At 41.1% G+C, this 18,551-nt stretch overlaps 1 protein-coding gene across 1 annotated transcript in view; it reads left to right on the top strand.

The window, feature by feature from the left end:
* ABCC3 (ATP binding cassette subfamily C member 3) overlaps positions 1-18,551 on the top strand; it is a 50,437-nt gene that overhangs the window by 5,390 nt on the left and 26,496 nt on the right. The window contains exons 2-7 of the mRNA XM_063352287.1: positions 9,296-9,472; positions 10,339-10,464; positions 11,360-11,497; positions 13,217-13,342; positions 14,160-14,221; positions 15,395-15,526. Coding sequence (XP_063208357.1) covers positions 9,296-9,472; positions 10,339-10,464; positions 11,360-11,497; positions 13,217-13,342; positions 14,160-14,221; positions 15,395-15,526 — 761 coding nt within the window. The remainder of the gene's footprint in view (positions 1-9,295; positions 9,473-10,338; positions 10,465-11,359; positions 11,498-13,216; positions 13,343-14,159; positions 14,222-15,394; positions 15,527-18,551) is intronic.

Here is an 18,551-nt window from a genome sequence, read left to right as displayed (position 1 = left end):
ACCAGCACGGTTGAGTCCCTTCTAGCATTCCAGGCTGCAGTTCTGGAATTCCAGGAAAAAGGATTTGTAGGGGGAAAAAAAAACACCCATGGGGAGAACAATCTTTTTTTGCCCAGGTGCACTGTGACTTTGTGGGAGATGCCTCACAAAGGCCTTTTGGACACAAACACCTGCTTGTCCCTCCTTTCCATGTGTTTTCTGGGGATGGGATGGGATGCCATGGGACGGTGCAGATAGTGTGGAACTGGGAGCCTGTTGTAGGGAGGCGAGGTCCCACTTTGCTTTAATGGAGTGTTAAAGCTCCACAAGGAGACTTTTTCTCTGTAGCAAAACTCAAGGTCGTGTATGTTCTTCCGCTTCAAACACAACTCTCCCTGGTCACAGCCCTGACCGTTTTAGCTGAAGTGACATAGCTGGTAGATGTAGTGTCTAGGACTGAGGAATACTATAAAGTTTCCCTCCTGAAAAAAAATAGTATTTGAAACAAAATCTGAGTCACTTGAAGAGCTCCTTAAAATGGAGCTTATTTAATTGCTACAGTTAAGAATATAAAGCATTTTGAGATGGGCCTAACCTACCTGGTAGGCAAATTGCTGTGCCACTGGAGATGTAATCCTTTCTTTTCTACATGTGTAAAATTGTAATGTATTAAAATGAAGAGACTATTACTGTTTAAAATTTAATTTTAAAAAAATTCCTTTGAGAAACCTATTAAATGGGATCTTTGATTTTTCCAGTAAGCTAATGCTCCATTTGTCTCCTGATACTGCCGCGAGTATGATGGGCCATTATCCCAGTTGCACGTTATTTGGCTGAGCTGGAGGAGAGCATAGCGGCAAGCAGCCAGAGATCTTCCCAGGAACGCGATGGGGCTTTTGTACAACCAGCAGCCTTGATTCTGTGCTGGGCCTGTGTGAGCTGGCACCTCGTCCCCGTGCTAATCTCACGGTAGCGTGAGAGGTGAAGTCAATGTAATAAAACTTAGATCATTTACAGTAATGTCATGTGCCAGTGTCATAAAGCTCTGAATTAGAACAGAATAAGAAATGAAGGAGGGAGAGAAGAAAAACCGTTTCACAGGGCTTGTTTCAAATGTCAAAGTCATTTAGTTTCCAAACTTGCTGAGAATACAGAAATATGTTTAGACACTTGTGCAATTAAACAAGAAAAGTATACTTCTCATTTCTTCCTTTGCGCCCTCTCCTTCCCCCCCCCGCCCCCCCACCCCGATGAATGACTTGTTTTCTAGAATCTCCTCCACCTCTTTCTTACACATGCAATTTTTTCATTTCATTTCCCTTTTTTAATATGTACATTTGGAAACATGGAAAAAATCTCCACGTTCTGGATATCATCTTTTTATTACGGTAAGGAAAGGTGACAGCAAGCAAAGTGGAACAAAAAGCAGTAAAAAACTTAATGCTTTTATGTTTTGTCTCCTTTGAAAAAGCAAGGTATATCTGCTGGGGGAAATAGTTTACTATTGGAAGATCTGTTAGATGGAAAATTGTGGCCAGTGGTAATCTTCATATGCAGCAATGCTATTCTGTTTGCCTCTTTTTTTTCCTTTTTTTTTCTCCTGCCCTGATACAGAGTTGCTACCTCTTGCTTACATGTTGGTGACTTGAAAAAATTCACTTTCCATGCCTAAGCCTCTTTGTGGTGAAGTTTGAAAGTTGTGGCACATTTGGGTGTTTGAAGCGCCGTTACTGTAAGCATATTGCAACTGGGGCACTCTGGTCTTACAGCAGTTCTTCAGGGATGGTGCTGCTCTCCTCATACCGGGACCGGCCGGGCAGATTCAGTTGCAGGGTGTTTGTACAGATCATAGTTGGATGATGATGATGATTTTTTTATGGTTAATGATTAATGGACATGAAACAGGGATTTCCTGGATGTTGGAAAAAATCAAGTTTTAAGCTCTAAGTTCACATCACTTAGTGCTGGATAGAAGCTGTGCATGCTATTGATTTGGGGTAGAGCAATGTACCAGGACAGTTCTGCCTTTGCTCCCATTTCCATGATTAACGTATTCCTTTTCCATAGTCACCTGATCCCATTTTTTCTTTATCTCTGAATCTTTTGGCTTAACAACACTGATCGCCAACCTTCACTTTAAGAAGAAGGGAAGAGACGAGAGAATAGCTGAGAAGGCGGGGGGAGGCATAGGAGCAGATTTTTCCCAAAGATTCTACCTTTGGTGGTGCTTTGCAAGCTCTTTTTCTGGTTTAGGGCCAGACTCTGGATTTCACTCTTTTTCTGAATAAAAATGACTGAGATAAATAGGTCTGCGGACTGAGAGATGAGTACGGTTTGTGCAAATTAACTCCCAGAGCACAGCTACAGCGTAACACTTGTCTGTGTTAGGTGATCTTAGGTCAGTTCTGTGACTGATACACCAGGCTTAATCTTGTCATTAACGCTCATTAGCACCTGGAGTCTGTCCTTGCCCTCTAGCCCGCTGCTGCATTTGACTTCTTGGCGCTCCCCTAATGAGTGTCCCTGCAGCTGAAGACCAACCTTGGGCATTTGAGATGGCACGTCACCTTTGTGTCCTGCCCCGCCAAACTCCCACGCTACTGTCATGTTAAAGACGGCCTTGGCCAGACACTAAAATCTCATTATTGCTGCAGTCAATTTGTCGGTTCCAGCTCCTGCTAGGCAGGCGGAGTGGAGTGTCAGAACAGCGCTGATGACCATTTTTTTTGTGACAGTCCCTTTTATTATTATTGTACATCAGCCCAACTGGATGGGACAGCTTAAAACAGAGGAGTCAGGGTGGGAAGGGGAGAAAATAAAGCAGGAACCATCTCATTTGGAGCTGTTTCAGCTGTTCCTACCTCTTAATTGAGCTACGTTCCTTATGATCCTTGGATTTACTCTGCTCCTTTCAACTGAAGGGAGATGGGATGGCTCAAATGAAGGTTATTCACCAACACCTGTCACCACACTGAGCTGAACGACCCGCTTCTTTATTTGTACTTGCACAAGGCCATAGGAAAGGCCTTTGATGATGCAATTAACAGAAAGTTTTCTCTACAACAGTATATAGCTTTGATCAATTCTAAAAGACAGTTGGGGACTTTCTTCTGCTGAAAGAATGACCCTGTTTCCTTTTCTTCTCAATCCTGCTTTTGACTTATGAGCATTCGTACCTCATGTTGTCTCAGGTGCAGATATTTGCTGTGGTCAGCTTCTACTTTACTATCTCTCTTAAGCTACAGATGCTTTTATGAAAGACACGTTTCCTGGGGTTGCATGACTGTGGCAGAATACAAACCTACTTTTTTTTCATCCTGCCTCATTTTTGTTCGTGATGGCAGAGACACTCTGAACTTACACTCTCAAAACTCAAAAACTAGAAGGAGAAGAAAGAGAAACTTGCTGTTTTGTATAACACCTGCCATTAAGGCTGTACATTGATTTTTTTGGGTGTCTGGTCCACAGTTCTCAAGTGCATTGCGTGGTTGGTACTGTTTGTACCATGAAACTTCAACTCAAGCAAATACATGTGACTAGTTACTCCGCAACCATAAACTTGCTCGTATAGGCTATGAACTTGTACAAGATCTGTTTGATTGATTAAAATAAGTCACTAAAGATCCTTTTACTGCTGGAAAAGAAAGTTCAGCATCCTGCATGAATGTCCTTTGCTAAAATAGATAACCATTGCAGCGTGCTTTGTAAACAGAAAAATACTATGTTGGGTTATTAACTGTGTGGTTCATGCAGTACTATAAATGCTTATGTCCTTTCAACCTCACCTTTCTCCAAGCAGTATTGTTGGGTTGTTGAAGTGGAGAATATCATTATCTTTTGCCCTGCCTTAAGAGGGGAAAGAAAAAAAAGAAAAAAAAGGCTGTTCATGTAATCATATGAAGGGATTGAGTTGTTCAGTTCAGCAGTCACTGTGGATTAATGCAGCATGTTACTCCTGTGCGTAAGGGTGAAATTGTTCCTTTGGAAACGTAAACGAATGATCTTGCTCTGAAAAGGCCATTTGAAACTGTCAGCCTTCCAGAAGACTGGAGCAGAGAACTTGTTTGCATTTGTGCTCTAAAATGATTACTAGAGTTTGCCCCAAAGAGCTTACGGGCAGGGACCAAGCAGAGGAGAAGGACAGCAGCTAGAAGTGGGAGGTGAGACACGGAGAGGTTGAGATGAAGCCTGTGCTGTAGCTGAGACTGAGCCCTGATAGTTTTTGGTGGTGTGGTTCAGAGCTATGACTGCAGAGCCATCCTTGTGCGTGGGAGGAGGCTGTGCAGTACAGCCAAGAGAAAACCACCTTTTCCTTTTTTTTCCCCCTCCTCTTTTTTTTGCTATTGCCAGGCTGTGCAAGTGAAACTCATTGGTGGGTTATCTACCATAACTAGGGGCAAAAGAAAGGCAGGAAGATTCTCCTCTGCATTTAAAGTTCTCACTAACAATTTATTCTACGAGAGATACAGTTCCCATGTTTATTTACTGCAGGAAGCGTTGTTACTTTCAGTTATTGACTTCCCGTCTTTTACTCTCTGTGTGTACCTTACCAGTCAGTTTTCCAATTTGACTTTTAATCTTAAAAACATGCCAACTAGTGCTAGCTGACACAGAATCGGTGATATGGCATGTATTAACCTTGGGTAGAGTGCGAATGACGTCAACGCAATGGCCTTCGCCTTCCCAGCAGATAAAGACTGAATTTGTGTTTCCTGTGCTTTTCCCGGTTCTTTTTGCACTTTAGAAACTTAGAGAGAAACATGTATTAATTTATCCAGTCAATGAAGATAACTGCTTGAGACTACAAAAGATATCGTTAGTCTTCCCCAGGGTTTGGAAGCTTTCCATTGCCAGCTGTTTGAGGAGCATTACTGCAGCATCAGCCGTGTGCTGGGTAAAGCTAGCGTGAGGCACTTTATTTTAAACTTCTACAGTGGAGTAGGATTTGGTTTAGACTTAAGACCAGACCCCAACTGGTCTTTCTCAGGAGGCTCTTTTAACATCATCCTTGGGGTTTGGGAAAGGGATAGACAGGTATTTCCCGGTTCCTGTTCTTCAGCCTAGCTGCAGGCTTTCTCCTCGTTCCCTTTTCTTTGAAAGCTGTAAGGGATGATGTGCCAGAAAACCAAGATATGTTGTGTTGAACTTTTGCTTGCTTTGAGTGCATTATCAGTTTTAAGGATGGCTTTTTCAATAGCAGCGTTCTTTTCCAGAGGGGAAAGTACTAAGTATTAGAGCAGATTTAATGTTGCTCAGAGCTTCCCCTGTTGAATGCCTTCCCTTAAACGAAGATCACGTATTTAAAACTGCTCATCTAAATTTAGGTCCTACTGCACAAATGGCCGTTACTACAAGGGTCATGTTTATCCAAAGACTGTGACTGGAGTGAAGGGTATGATTGAAAGCTGCTGGAAGGGGCAATATCAATGATATTCTTAACTGATCAACAGAAAGCCCCACTAATTTGTAACTTTTAGACTCCGGGGAACCCCTTATCTGCTTTGAAGCTATAACAAGCATCTCTAATCTCTTTTCCCATGGATGTTAGCATTGCATTTAAGTATTATTACAGGATTAAGTAAATTGTGTGTCTTGGGGTTCGGTACAGCAGGCTGGTATTTCTGCAATGCTGCGTCTCACCAGCAGAGCCTCCAACCTGATCCATGACACAACATCCAAGGAAATGCTGCTGCTTACAGACAGTTGTCACTGAGCTTTTGGCAATCTGGAGGAGCCTCGGGAGCGCAGTGGGAATCTGGATTAGGAAGAGGTCACAGATAACTGCCCTAAAGACTTGCTTGTGCGGAAGCGAGCTGACATCGATGTTAGCTGTGATGGACACGCTGGTTGTTACAGTTTCCCTGGGATGAGTTTCTTGGGGAAAGTCGTGTTTCCCAACATGTGTGGCTGAGTATTTCCCCTTGTCAGATGCCTGTTGATGGGTCCCCCCCAGCTCGGGGTCACCGAGCTGCCTGCAGAATGTTTTCAGTGGGCTTTCATTGAAGGGGAACCTGAGACAGAGCTGTGATGCACTTAGGAAGGTGAGCAGCTCTCAGGACAGCACAGAGCCATGAGCCAAGGAACGCCTGTACAACATCTGTGTATTAAACCTCTTTCAGTAGCAAGTCCAAAGAAAAGCCTCAAACCCAGACTGCCCAAGGTGGGTATTTTCACCCTCAATAAGAATGGGACACAAGAAGCATTTAAATTTGGTCTGCTTACCAGGACAGAGTTCAGAACATGGAAAGGCAAAGCCAGATTAAAGCAGGAGCCTTAAAGATAGGAGTTAAAGAGCTGGTGTGTCCCTCCAACCGTTGCTTCTTGTGTTTGTTCTCAGGGGTGGAGTTCCATAACTTTACTGCTGAATTGAAGGGTATTTAGCAATATTTAACAATGTTGGCTTGGTCGGGATAGACTGTATTGAGCCTTCGTGTTATATTCTGACTCAAAGTGAGTTGTTTAGGGTCGGAGTGGATGTTGGAATATATGCTGTCAGTGTGGTGATTTATAAAGCCATAAAGTGGAACTGCCAGCTTGGTGAAAACAGATCCAGCTTGGTAAGAAATGTGGTAAGAAATGCAACTTTCAGATTCCCAATAATAATAATAATTCATAGCAGAGTCCCCACTACATGGCACATGACACGGCAGTGTTAGTCCACTGTGATCTGATCTTAGCGCGAGCAAGTAATTTGCATGAAATTATACTAATTTAAATGTTTTAGGTACTGCGTCTTCTAACAGGAACCCCTCTCATTGTATTCACAGATGGAAAGAGTCTGCTCTCAGAAAACACCAATTCATTGAAAGGGAAACTTTTTACAGAAGCAGGTTTGTTCCAGGAAAGCTTGTTTATCTGGTCCAGGGTGGAACTGGACTTGGGAAAACATTCCCAAGATAGCCAGTAGTCAAGTCTGACCCCTTAGATGTAGGTTTTTCTTTCAGCCCACATCCCTGTTTCCCGTGTGCCATGGAAGTAGTAGGCTCTTGTTGGTCGTTGAGTGGGTGCTGCTTCTTGTACTTTCACATAATTTTGGAAAGGTTCCACTTTTATTCTCAGGGATAATTCAACCGAATCTCAAAATCTTAGGTGGTTTCTTTTTTTTAGGACAGAATTTTTGTTTTCTGGCCAGCTGTATTTATACATTCAAAAATGCAAGTCCTTTGCCTTGTTTAAATAAGAGTTAATGAAAACCTTTAAATGGCTTGGCAGCCATACAGTCTGTGTCTTGGATACAATACTCAGCTTGTGTTCAGTCCGAAGTTAATGGACATCTGGGGCAGTTTCTAGGTTGCTGTCAGACAGAAAGCAATTTCTGGACATTTTGGTCGTATAGGAAAGGTTTAAATTAAGAGTACTTCCCCCGCCCCCCCCCCCCGAGTAACTTCTCCCTTAAACAGAATCTTTGTCTTATTCTGTGCCCAGTTATTGCTATTCTTTCTCAGCTTTCCTTTTCCAGCAAGCAAAAGGAGCACAATTGCAAACATGCTCAAGATATTGCTAAACCACATGTAATTTAAAGAGGAAATTACTATTTTGTTGAATAAACGATAGTAGATAAGCTTCAGCTCCAAAATTCTAGAGGGCATCTTCCTGCCCCAGGCAGGGTAGCTGCTAGGGCTGCTTATCATGTTAGAGATGCTGAAATGTTTTGATGATGAGCCAAAAATGGGTGCTCTTTAAACGTTATCTTCCTTTCTGGTGCCAGAGACCTGCTCGCTGGAGGAAAATACAGAAATAGTTTGAATGTGAAGCTGGAGTTTCGTTTGGTTTTGATGTTGTGTTTGAATGGCAGTGTAATTGCCCCTGTGTTGTTGATTTGTGGCTGAAGGTTCCCCTAGGTCTGGATAAACCTGTTTAGGTAAATGGGAATGTTTTTATGCCCCCGGCCCACGCTGTGTGCCTGCGTGCCTCCAAAAGAGCCATTTCTCAGCTGCAGAGGCACTAACTCTGCAGTACTAAAGGATGCAGTCGAGATGCACAGCTAATGGATTTGTGCCACCCTTCACCACTGCCAGGGGTTTCATTTGTGCCAAAGCTGAACTACGGAGTGACAAACTCGTCACAGTTCAGCCAAACCATCCTGCAACCTGCCAAGGCTTTGTCGTTTCATTATACTTAGGAGCTCTTTCATGTGTATGTGGACTGATGCAGCGATGCATGTCTCTTCTGACAGATCCTCACCGAGATCAAAAAATTGTCAGGAGATTGTGGCTCTTCAGTTCTCCTAAAATCAACCGTGGCTTTCGGCATTTGGTCTCTTCTGTATTGGTAAACAAAAGCAGGGCTGGAAATACTTTTGAAGAATTCCTATTCAGACTATTCATTTGTAAGAGGTGGGGAGAAGTGGTTTGGCTTAACTGAAACATACTTCTACTGAGAGCTCATATCCAAAAATAATTAGGTACAAATAGATGATTCTCGTGCAGAGACAAGGCGTATTTGAACTACGGATATCTTAGTTTTATCATCTGCTTGTTAATGATACTACAACAAGTAATTTTACATTTCCTGCAAGTATTTCTCTACCACATTTAAGATGACACATCAGATGGCGAAATGCAAGTTGTGAATTTGTAGTTGATCTGATTAAAACCAAGTTCCCCTTAACTGTACTGAAGTTTCTATTTTAGCTTGAACTTGTGTTAACTGTGTTTGCATGTGGTGCATTCAAATCCTTAGGTACAAGTTGCATATGTGAATTGTGGTGTCCAAAGTCACAGATGGAAAGCACTGCTTGCAACGTTTGCAAGAAAACCCCTATTCCTACCTGTATGTACAATACATTCCTTTAACCTTTGTTTAGAATATATAGTTGGAGGCATATGAGTAAGAAGGACAAAATTTTAGTCCTAAATGGAGGGTTTTTTTAAATCTGATCATTTTCTCCAGCGCTGGACATTCTTGCTGGATGAGTTCTCAAGTTGAGGATTTTTGCCTCAAGAGCTTTGTTTAGCAGTTACACTCCAGGCTGGGAATGCCTGAGAAATGCCGTGGTAACAGCACCTAGAACTAAGCCTTAGCAAAGACAGAAACACACGGGGTTTGTCTGCTGTGAAATAAATGTATGTCCAACTCTGAGATGCAGGAGCGCAGAAGTCTGTCTTTCTAGGTTTTACCCAGTATTTAAAACTGTACTTAGTCCCTTTACTATAGCAGATTAACCACAAGTAGTTGGGATAGGTATTTTTTAAAAGCTTTTACTAAGGCCATTTGCTAACTCCAGCAGAATTGGCATACAACTTCTTCAAGCAGCTGTTCCAATTGGCCGTGCTTCTGCTTCTCTATTAATAAATGTCTCATCTTTTTTTTCCAGGATTCAAATCTTTCAATACACACTGATAATCCAGACCTGACACCATGTTTCCAGAATACCATCCTAGCGTGGATCCCTAGCATTTATCTGTGGACTGCATTACCCTTTTATCTTCTCTACCTAAAGCACAACAAAAGAGGCTACATCGTGCTTTCTGTGTTGAGCAGGTTCAAGACGGTAAGATCCTTTTGCAGTTTTGAGTGTGTTAGCATTAGTTCAGTATCCAAGTAAGTACTGCGGTAGGGTTTAAACAGAATTCCCTCTAATTTATGGGGGAACTGAAGAACTTGCTTATAGGAAACAACAGCGTATGTACAGATTTCTGAGGAAGGATGCCAAAGGATAGCTCATCTGTAAGGAAATCCATCCTGTGAGCCCACCTTTCTGGGTAGAGAGAGGAGCTGATTGCAAAAGAGAATTCACCCCTTTGTTAAGCCAAAACTATGCTGCTTCATCCTTACTTAAGCTTTAAACCACTGAAAGCTGCAAAACAAAGACCTCAAGGTAGGTCTAGGGAGAATTTTATCTCACTGTGAAAGTAAGCACAAGAAGGTATTTTTTCAAACCGCTCTGCCTACCCAATAGCTATGTGATTTCATCTGTGGCTTGTGCTTAAGAGATGGCATTTATGAATGGCTAGGTCTAAGGAAAGCAAGCGAGTCACTTTCCATAGGGCATGAGAGAACTGGGGTTATTCCTGGTGAAAAATTCTAGGCTTCTGCTTTGGGACATGTCTGCCTTTAATCTGTCTGCCTGTGTTTCCAATCAAAACTGAATAGGATGAGAAAAAAACCAGGTAAATATGTTAGTCTTTCTACTGGTTGTATTTGCGAATCCATTGGAAAGCAGTTCAGACAGGATCCTTGGTTTGAGTGCAGTGGGACGGTTCCATTAGCCTGGCTGCAGCTGATCGACACAGCAGTGTTGTTCTGTTTACACAGCTTTGTCTTGCTGGGAATCTGTGAATCCTAACGGTTTTGCTAGCCCTTGACTGCCCCTGGAGATGAGTTTACCAAATGCTGTTTCTGTTTGACTGCTTTCAGCTGTTCGGTGTCCTGCTGTGGTGTGTGAGCTGGGCAGATCTCTTCTACTCTTTCCACGAGCTCCTGCAAAACAGAACGCCTCCACCAGTCTATTTTGTAACTCCATTGATCGTTGGCATCACTGTGGTTTGTAGCTGTTTCTGTTTATTGTGACCAGTAAGAATAATTCTTTCTCAGACAGATGAAGGAGAAAAAGGGTTCCTTTGCATTCCTTGCCTTATCCTTTACTCTTTTAACTGAATTATTACTACTTGTATTACTGAAGCAAATTTTGCTTACCAAAAAGGTCGCAGTTACAGATATCTCTCTCGTGTAGATTCAGCTATGTAAATTAATATCTTCATAAGGGAGAGATTTTTCTGCCTCCCACCTTGTTCTCATCTGTTTCTCCAGGCTTGTGATCCAGCTGTGGAGAGAATTTGGATATGACTTTGCCTAAACAGGGAGATATGATAGAATAGAGCATGGCTTGTTCATTGTTCAGTGTTGTATTAGACATCGTAAAACTGTCTCTCTTATCTGGTGGTTGTTCTTCCACTAAACAGAAACCAAATTTGCTGTGGCTGGGATGACAAACAGGCTTGTAGCTGTTCTATGAAATACAAAGCAGTAACATTTGCCCGTTAAGTTTTTAATTCCCTTGGTTAGATTTTTCTAAATTCTTGTTTTCTAGACAAGTCATGATTGTCCATCTGGACTGGAGAAATCACAGCTCTTACGTTTGTTTAAAATGTTTGTAGCTAATATCTAATTGTGTCTATCCCTAGGTAAAAAGTCTCATTTAAAAATTGAATTCTGGAGATGAGGCTCTGAAAACAGTAAAAACAATTTCATAAAGTTATTCGCCGCTTTCCTTAGATAAAGGAGGTTTTGCAATTGACTTCTGTGAAGTTGTGGTGGGGCCTTATTTCGACGAGGTCCTGTTGTCGGTGGTGACTGTAATAGCTGCCAATTGAGAGTGTGAATAGGGGGAGCAACGAGACGGGATTGTGTTCACGTGTTCCTGTATTTACTTTTACAGCTGTTAGCTACGCTGCTTATTCAATACGAAAGGCTGAGAGGAGTTCAGTCCTCTGGAGTGCTCATTATCTTCTGGTTTTTGTCTGTGCTCTGTGCCGTGGGGCCTTTCCGATCTAAGATCATGACTACAACCACACAGGTAACATGCCATCCTTGTTAGCACTTGGAGAACAGGAAATGTAGCATTAACATCTCTGTGAAGGGAATGAATCACCGAGTTTGGAGTCAGATCTGAGCCCAGCTTTTGCCAGAGAGAAAGAGAAGTTTGGTTCCATTGCCTTGACTCAAACTTGCGTAACTTGAAGGGAACTGGGATTTCTCATGCAATGTCAAAAAGCAGATTTTGCTTTGCCCAGGGCGATACTGGAAACCTGATAGACATGTGAGGGCTGCACCAACACTGTATATATATTAGAACAGACTTTTTTTTTTTTTCCCCTTCCCTTTTCCCTTTTGCAGCCCACTTCCCCTGCCATGCTTAAATAGGGGTGGGTAGTAATCGGAGACGATGCATTTTAATATGTAGCGTTCCTTTTTTGCTTAGGCAGCTTGGCCACATTATACAGCTCCATAGGCTTTCTTTTGTCAGTGCCTGATGTGCTGAGGACAGCATTTTGACTCCAACTGAGGCTGTAAACAGAGAACAGAAAGTTGGAGGGAGAGGAAAGAAACCTGGGCTGTTATGATTCCTGTTTGAAAACATAGCAGGTTCTCCCACAGTGAGAAAGCTGTTATGTTTCTCACAGAAACAAATTTCACTAAGTAGGGCAAAGCAGATCTTCAGAGATTAGATCATCAAAGGCTAGAAGTGAAAAGGAGTGTTTGAAAACCATTAAGGTGATTGCTTCTCAGTGAAATCAGTGCTGATTCTGTTTGCTGATTTCTTTTTCTTTTATATACTTACTTTTTTGTAACTATTAGCGGCATTATCCTTTTAGCTAGGATTTTTCTGTACGCAGGCTGTTGTAAATATTCCAGCAGAGATTGAATTAAACCTTAAATGCCAATCTGTGCAGAACTTCTTCACAAAATAGCTGCAATCCTGGTGAGACTCCTTCAAACACCACTTAAAGTCAATTTTCAAACTGCAGTAGTGGTGAATAAGTACAAATATTGGACTATCAGTGTTTGAATCCTTAATCGACTTAAAATTACGTGTGCAGAGCCTTAGAAAGGGTATGGGTAATGTTTCATCTGTTCTTGCAACTGCCGAGGACCAAATATTCATTCTCTTGCACTTAAGGTTTAAACATTTTAAAGTGAACAATGAGAGCGTTCACAACTACAGTAGGGTATGAAAGAGCTGTATAAGGGACATACCCTCACAGCAAGAAGTTTTAAGTCAACTGCAGACTCACATGAGTAGGAAAGGAAATATCTCTAAAGCAGATGGAGCTGTTATTATGCAATACAGTGTTTTTTTGCAGCTTCTTCTGAAAGTATTTTACACTGACTGCTTGTCAGTGACAAGATACTAAAGTAAATGGATGTTCTCTGATCTGGGTTGACAATTCCTATGCTTAAGACATGATCTTCCAAGAACCCCTGGAGGTAATTTAAAAGGATGTCATGTAGCCCTGAATCCAGAGGGCGTCTGCGTGCAGTGGAGATGTATAAGCACTTTGAACTTGATATAATTTAATGAAAAGCTCAGAGAGAAGCATGTTCTTAGGCACTTTACAGATTACGTGCATACTTTTGTAAGATAATTCCTGCTAGCAACTACTTTTCAGTATTCAACTGCAGAGGAAGACAGGAATTGCCAAAAGAAGCTGTGAAAAAGAGAGTGTGTGTGTGTGTTGGGTGAGCTGGAAGTACAATAAAAACAATCATTTACTGTGTTTCTTTTTCCCTCTAGGGCCATGTAAATGAAAGGTTCAGGTTTACCACATTTTACATCTACTTTGCTTTGATAATCATTGAGTTGATCCTTTCATGTTTTAAAGAAAAGCCTCCATTTTTTTCCCCTGTTAATACAGACCCTGTAAGTATTTTCACTTTGCTTTGTTTGCATTTACTATATCATGTTTTGAGACTATAGCATGTTTTGAGAGTTCCGCTGAGAATACTTGTCACTGAAAACAGCTTTGGATTGTCAGTGAGACTGCAGTAGTTGGTGACCCCCTTACGGAACACTGGGTATGGAGAGTAATATTGGGGTTTGAGGCCTTTTCCCATTATATGTGCCGTCAGTAATGACTGGAAGCTATGTAGTGAAAGCAGCTCTCCTACTTGCTGCTTCACAGCAGTTTAAGTTACATTTATGGACATTGAAGTGTAATATTAATTATTTCAAGAGCAATTTTTGTGGAGATGGTGGCCTACTTGCTTAACATTCATTTAGAGTTAGCTAAAGTCTATAAGGGTTTTCTTAATAAATAATTTCTATATGTATTGAGAATAGATATGGAAAAACATTAATAACAGAAGATACTAGCGGTGTCACAGGTTAAATTTCTTCTCCAATTCATAAAATGGTCTCTCTGATTGGATTTGTGTTTGAATGAAGCTGAGAGAGAAGTTGAATTCATTTCTTATAATGAACATTTCAGAAACTATAGAATGACATTTCACTTTATATAAGTGTGATTTAAAGGCAATATATGAAGCAATTTTTAAAGATAAGAGTTCTGCATGACATGGGAAATGAAAGAAATCAATTTTACGTCTCGTTAGGACATAGGTACATACATGTAATATACCAAAACTGATCAAAATAGACTGCCTTCTTATTAAAGTAATGGTAAACATCTTGCTTTCTTTATTTTGTTGGTTTTTTTTCCCCCATAACTTTACTGTAGAATCCATGTCCAGAGTTAACTTCAGGCTTCCTGTCAAGATTGACATTTTGGTGGTTTACAAGGTGAGCTTCTCTTGTCAAGCTGTGGGACAGCTGACAACCCCAGACTCTACTCGTGATATGTGTTGTGCAGAGTTAGCAATACCGACATTTTTCCTCTAAGTAGTTGATGTTGGATGCTCTTTCATCCACAGTGCTGTCAGCACTTCTAGCATTTGCCTTTTTAGAAACAGCTTTCAGAGTGCTCATACTGCCCAAACTTCTTCTCTGAAGAGAAGTGGCAACAATTGTGGCATCGTTAATAGGGTATACAGTCTGGTTGTGCTTACTGCATGCTGGACTATAACCTGAACCAAGATGTAAGGCTCCGCTCCACAGGATTAATTGTGGCAACCTTTCACCCATTTTGTTTCCTGTTGAGGTTCATAGGTGAATTCTTTTTTATAAGAACATTTTCTGTGTGAGAGGGACAGTAAACTGGGTTATATATACAAATGATTACCACCAGCTGATACTGCTGTCAAAAGGCATGTGTATTAAAGATGCAAATTTGAGATTGGGTTTGCTACTATTCCATGATAAAGAAGTGGAACAACTGTTAAAGGTCATATGAAGACCCATTTTTTCCATAGTGGTTGAGAGTGTGGAGGTATTCATTCTTCCATCCATGTAACTTTCATTGTCCTGGCAACAGCCCTGTAAAGTTCTTTTTAGTGAGAGACTGAGATCTTTCTAAACTTCCAGAGTTTTGAACATTCAGCTTCCCCATTGAGGTTCTTGGCATCTAGATGTTTGTATCCCTTGACAAAATTCTGTTGAGGAACTGTAGTTTTCAGAGAAGTCTGATTTTCCTTTAACTTACGTGAGCTTCACTTATGCATTTTGTTCACCTCTGGTGGTTATTCCAGATAGACTTAGTTATTTTCACTTCTAAAGCTTCACTGTTTTCATTTAACACCACAGTTTCATTCAAATGCTTCTGGTAGTTGGTTTTTATTGTCCTTTTTGTCTGAAGTGATGTTTTCAATAAAATACATGTAATCAAAACTATGTAATGTCCTTTCCTTAATTGCAAACATCAATATAAGGAACAAAGGGAGATGGAGGTATAATTATCACCCTTTCTGTGGAGATGTATCTTCTTGCTTTTGTTAGCTTAATAGTCCCAGAGTTACTAGCAATGTTTTAAGTACTATTAGCCAAACTGAATGGGACTGTTTTTCTCCATATGTGCAGCATGGCAATTCTTGGTTACAAAAGACCCCTCGAAGATAAAGATTTGTGGTCACTGAATGAAGATGATACTTCAAAAATTATTGTGCAGCGACTAAGTAAAGAATGGGACAAAGAAAAAGCAGAGTGCAAACAGTAAGTACATGAACGAGTCTGCAAACGGAGATGGATCTGAGTTGTTTCAGCATTAATAAGCTACTCATCCCTGAAAATGAGCCAACTAAAAATGGCACCTGCCTCTTCAACCTGTCTGTTCTTTGTTAATATTAACAGTCAAATTTGCTTATTTTAATATGTCTAGGCACAGGCAAGGAGGAGCTCTCTGGGGCTTGTGTACCACCTACACGCTTTTTAACTAGATACTTAAAATCTACACGGGCAGGTAGTGCCATTTACCAAGTGGAGAAGGGCTGGAGATGCGTAAGCAGAAAGGATTGTGCTGGTTGGATTGTAGAAAATGAACAACTTTTGTCACTGAGCTGGTAGATGTCTAACCCCATAACTGCCTCCTCCCTAGGCACGCTAGAGCATAACTTCTAGGCACCATAAACCAAAAGGAATTCCTCATCATCCCTGTCATGAGTTTTTTTGTCCCGAGAGTATTTTTAGCCCCAAGGCTCTTAGCAGTGAGCAACTCTTCACTTCCTAGCAGTAAAGATATGAAACTCAAAATACGTGAAAGGCAGAAGAGGAAGAGATATCCCAGTTCAAGAGCTGAGACCCTACTCCTGTTGCCTAGAAAGTTAGCAGCAAAATTGCCATAGTCTCTGATGGAAATGGGATGAGGGTCAGAATTCGCATATAGTTACATCCATGCTGGAGAGGATATCCTTTTTATTGCGGGTTCTGTGCTAATCTAATCTTAAGAAATTATCTATTGTGCAAGTGTATTTCCTTCTCCCACTGGTTAATGTCCAAAATGTTTCCAAAGAAACAGATGCGATAATAGTGTGTTTCAAATAAAAGATGTCAATAAGGAGGAGGCCTGCACTTCCATTTCCTTTCATTGTGGAGATTTCTTCTCCGTGTGGAGGCTTTCCTCTGTTCTCTTCTGTGCACGTCCTTGCCAAATTGGAAAGACCCTATTACGTGGTAATACTAGGAGAGAGTTGTAAGGGCCTTGGCAAGGCTGATTATGATGTGGAGAGTTCCACTTCGCAGCTAAAATTTGAAAGGTTTCCAACACTAACACCAGCAGCTTGTCCACTAGTGCTCTGTGTGAGCTGTGATTTTACTTAAGGTTTTTTTGTTTTCATAATGTCTCTATTTTTACGGTATGGAATAATGTGCATTGCCTGGGTTCTGGTCTTTTGCTGTACAGACATAAATCTTACTCCCTCAGGCTTTTTTTTATATAGTAGGAGCACAGCCATTGTGCAGAGGTGCCTAGGGTCCAGGAAAAGTTTTGCTACGAAACCAGAAACTGTGCCTGGAGTTTTGTCATGGGATTCATTGCATTTTGGAAATTATTCATACAAACTGGGGCCAGTTGGCAATAAATTTAACCGTAAATTCTGGCTTGTATTTAGCTCAGGTAAAATTTTGTGGTGACGATGTTAATGATTCTAAGGTGGGGAAAAGAGCAAAACCAAGGCAAATCACTGAACTCCAGATTGCTGGGTTTCAGATAACTCTAAAAGCTCCATGGCTCTGCTTATTCTTCAATTACAAGTACGTATCCTCAGTTACTTCATGTCAAACAACATTAGTGGTAGTTGCTTGGGAACTGTTGTAAATACTTTTTTTTTTTTTAAACTCTTCTCATTAAATCTGCTCTGAGCAAGCTTTTATGACGTTAAAAATGCTGCGTCAAGTTGTACATGTATTGAAAGTGCCACGGAAAATATTTGCAGTGTACATAGTAGTAATTTATTTTATAAAAACTTAATTAGTTGCAACTCTGGCATAGCTAAAGCTTTAAACGTATTTTATTGTAATGATTATCACATTTCTATTGTTCCTAAACCTACAAAGCCTTTTTTTACATTTTGCTTCACAGCTGTCTCATGAGTTACTGTTAAATAATTGCTAATAATTCATTTGCTACTAATAAGTTACAGAAGAGATCAGTTTGGATTTCAGTTGTCATTATAGAAAACAAAGCACGCAAAGAGTGGTTTTCCTTTGCTTTTGCTCTCTTTGCATGTATGGCTGAAGTCTCTACTCACTTGCTTTACTGGTAAGTGCAGTTGCTTCTGAGAAAGTTGGAGCTGTGCTGGATGGAGAGAGAGCTGGAATCTGTTTTGCCTCATCTTTAGTTAGCTTCTGAGGCTGTACTTACGAAGACAAATAGAAGATGCGGGGCCTTGTCATCACTATTGGGAAAGCTATGTGTTTTCCCATGAGGTAATCGGCATCTATTATCTGCCCTGCTATAAATAATGGAAACTAGGCACATGCTTTTTGCTTCGATAAAAAGCTGGGTGTGAGCAGTCCCACACACTGCTGAAAACCTGACCTCACCTACCTACCCGTAGTAAACACTGGAAGTGCATTTTCTCCCTTTGGGATTTTTTGCTGGGAGAGAACTATTGTGTTGCTGTTAGGTCACTGTAATAAACATTTTTAATAACACAAAGCCAGGGGCAAATAGTCTTGTTTCTTCAAATCCTTCAATGAGTTTAACAGCCTGCTTGCCAGAAAAATAAAGCTTTGCTCATAAACTTTCCAGGTTTGATCTGGAAGGACAAAGGCAACACTGTTTGTTCTTGTCTGGGGGAAAAAAAAAAATTGTCTGGTTTAGGTTCTCCCCCTGCCCTCAAACTTTATTGCAAAGAAATTGGGATTTGCACATGCCTTTGTCTGAAAGGATGTGAACAAGTTTCTACCTGTGGACTGTTAGCCACAGTGATCGCTTGGAACGCTCACAGGCTGTTGGAATTACTTGACTCTGCAGCCAGCCAGCTCCAAAAAATCTGCACGCTCTTTATGAAGAATCATAAATCCAACCTCGCTTGGTAGTACTTATGAGTTATTTTTCAAATGCCGCCTTGTAAGTCTTCACTGTTCCTAGGGTCTCGCTTCCATCTGTCCCTTCTTATAAGGCTTATGTGCCCCAGACTCTAATTTCCTTCTCCCTGCTCCAGCTGGACTTCACCTTCCTGGCTGACATTCAGGAAATTGTTCTCTAGGTCCCATAGCCCCCAAGAAATAACAGCTA

This window comes from Chroicocephalus ridibundus, chromosome 14 (genome assembly GCF_963924245.1).
Source record: "Chroicocephalus ridibundus chromosome 14, bChrRid1.1, whole genome shotgun sequence".
NCBI lineage: Eukaryota > Metazoa > Chordata > Aves > Charadriiformes > Laridae > Chroicocephalus > Chroicocephalus ridibundus.
Note: the sequence above shows the minus strand (reverse complement) of the source record. Positions and strands in the feature narration are given on the sequence as shown.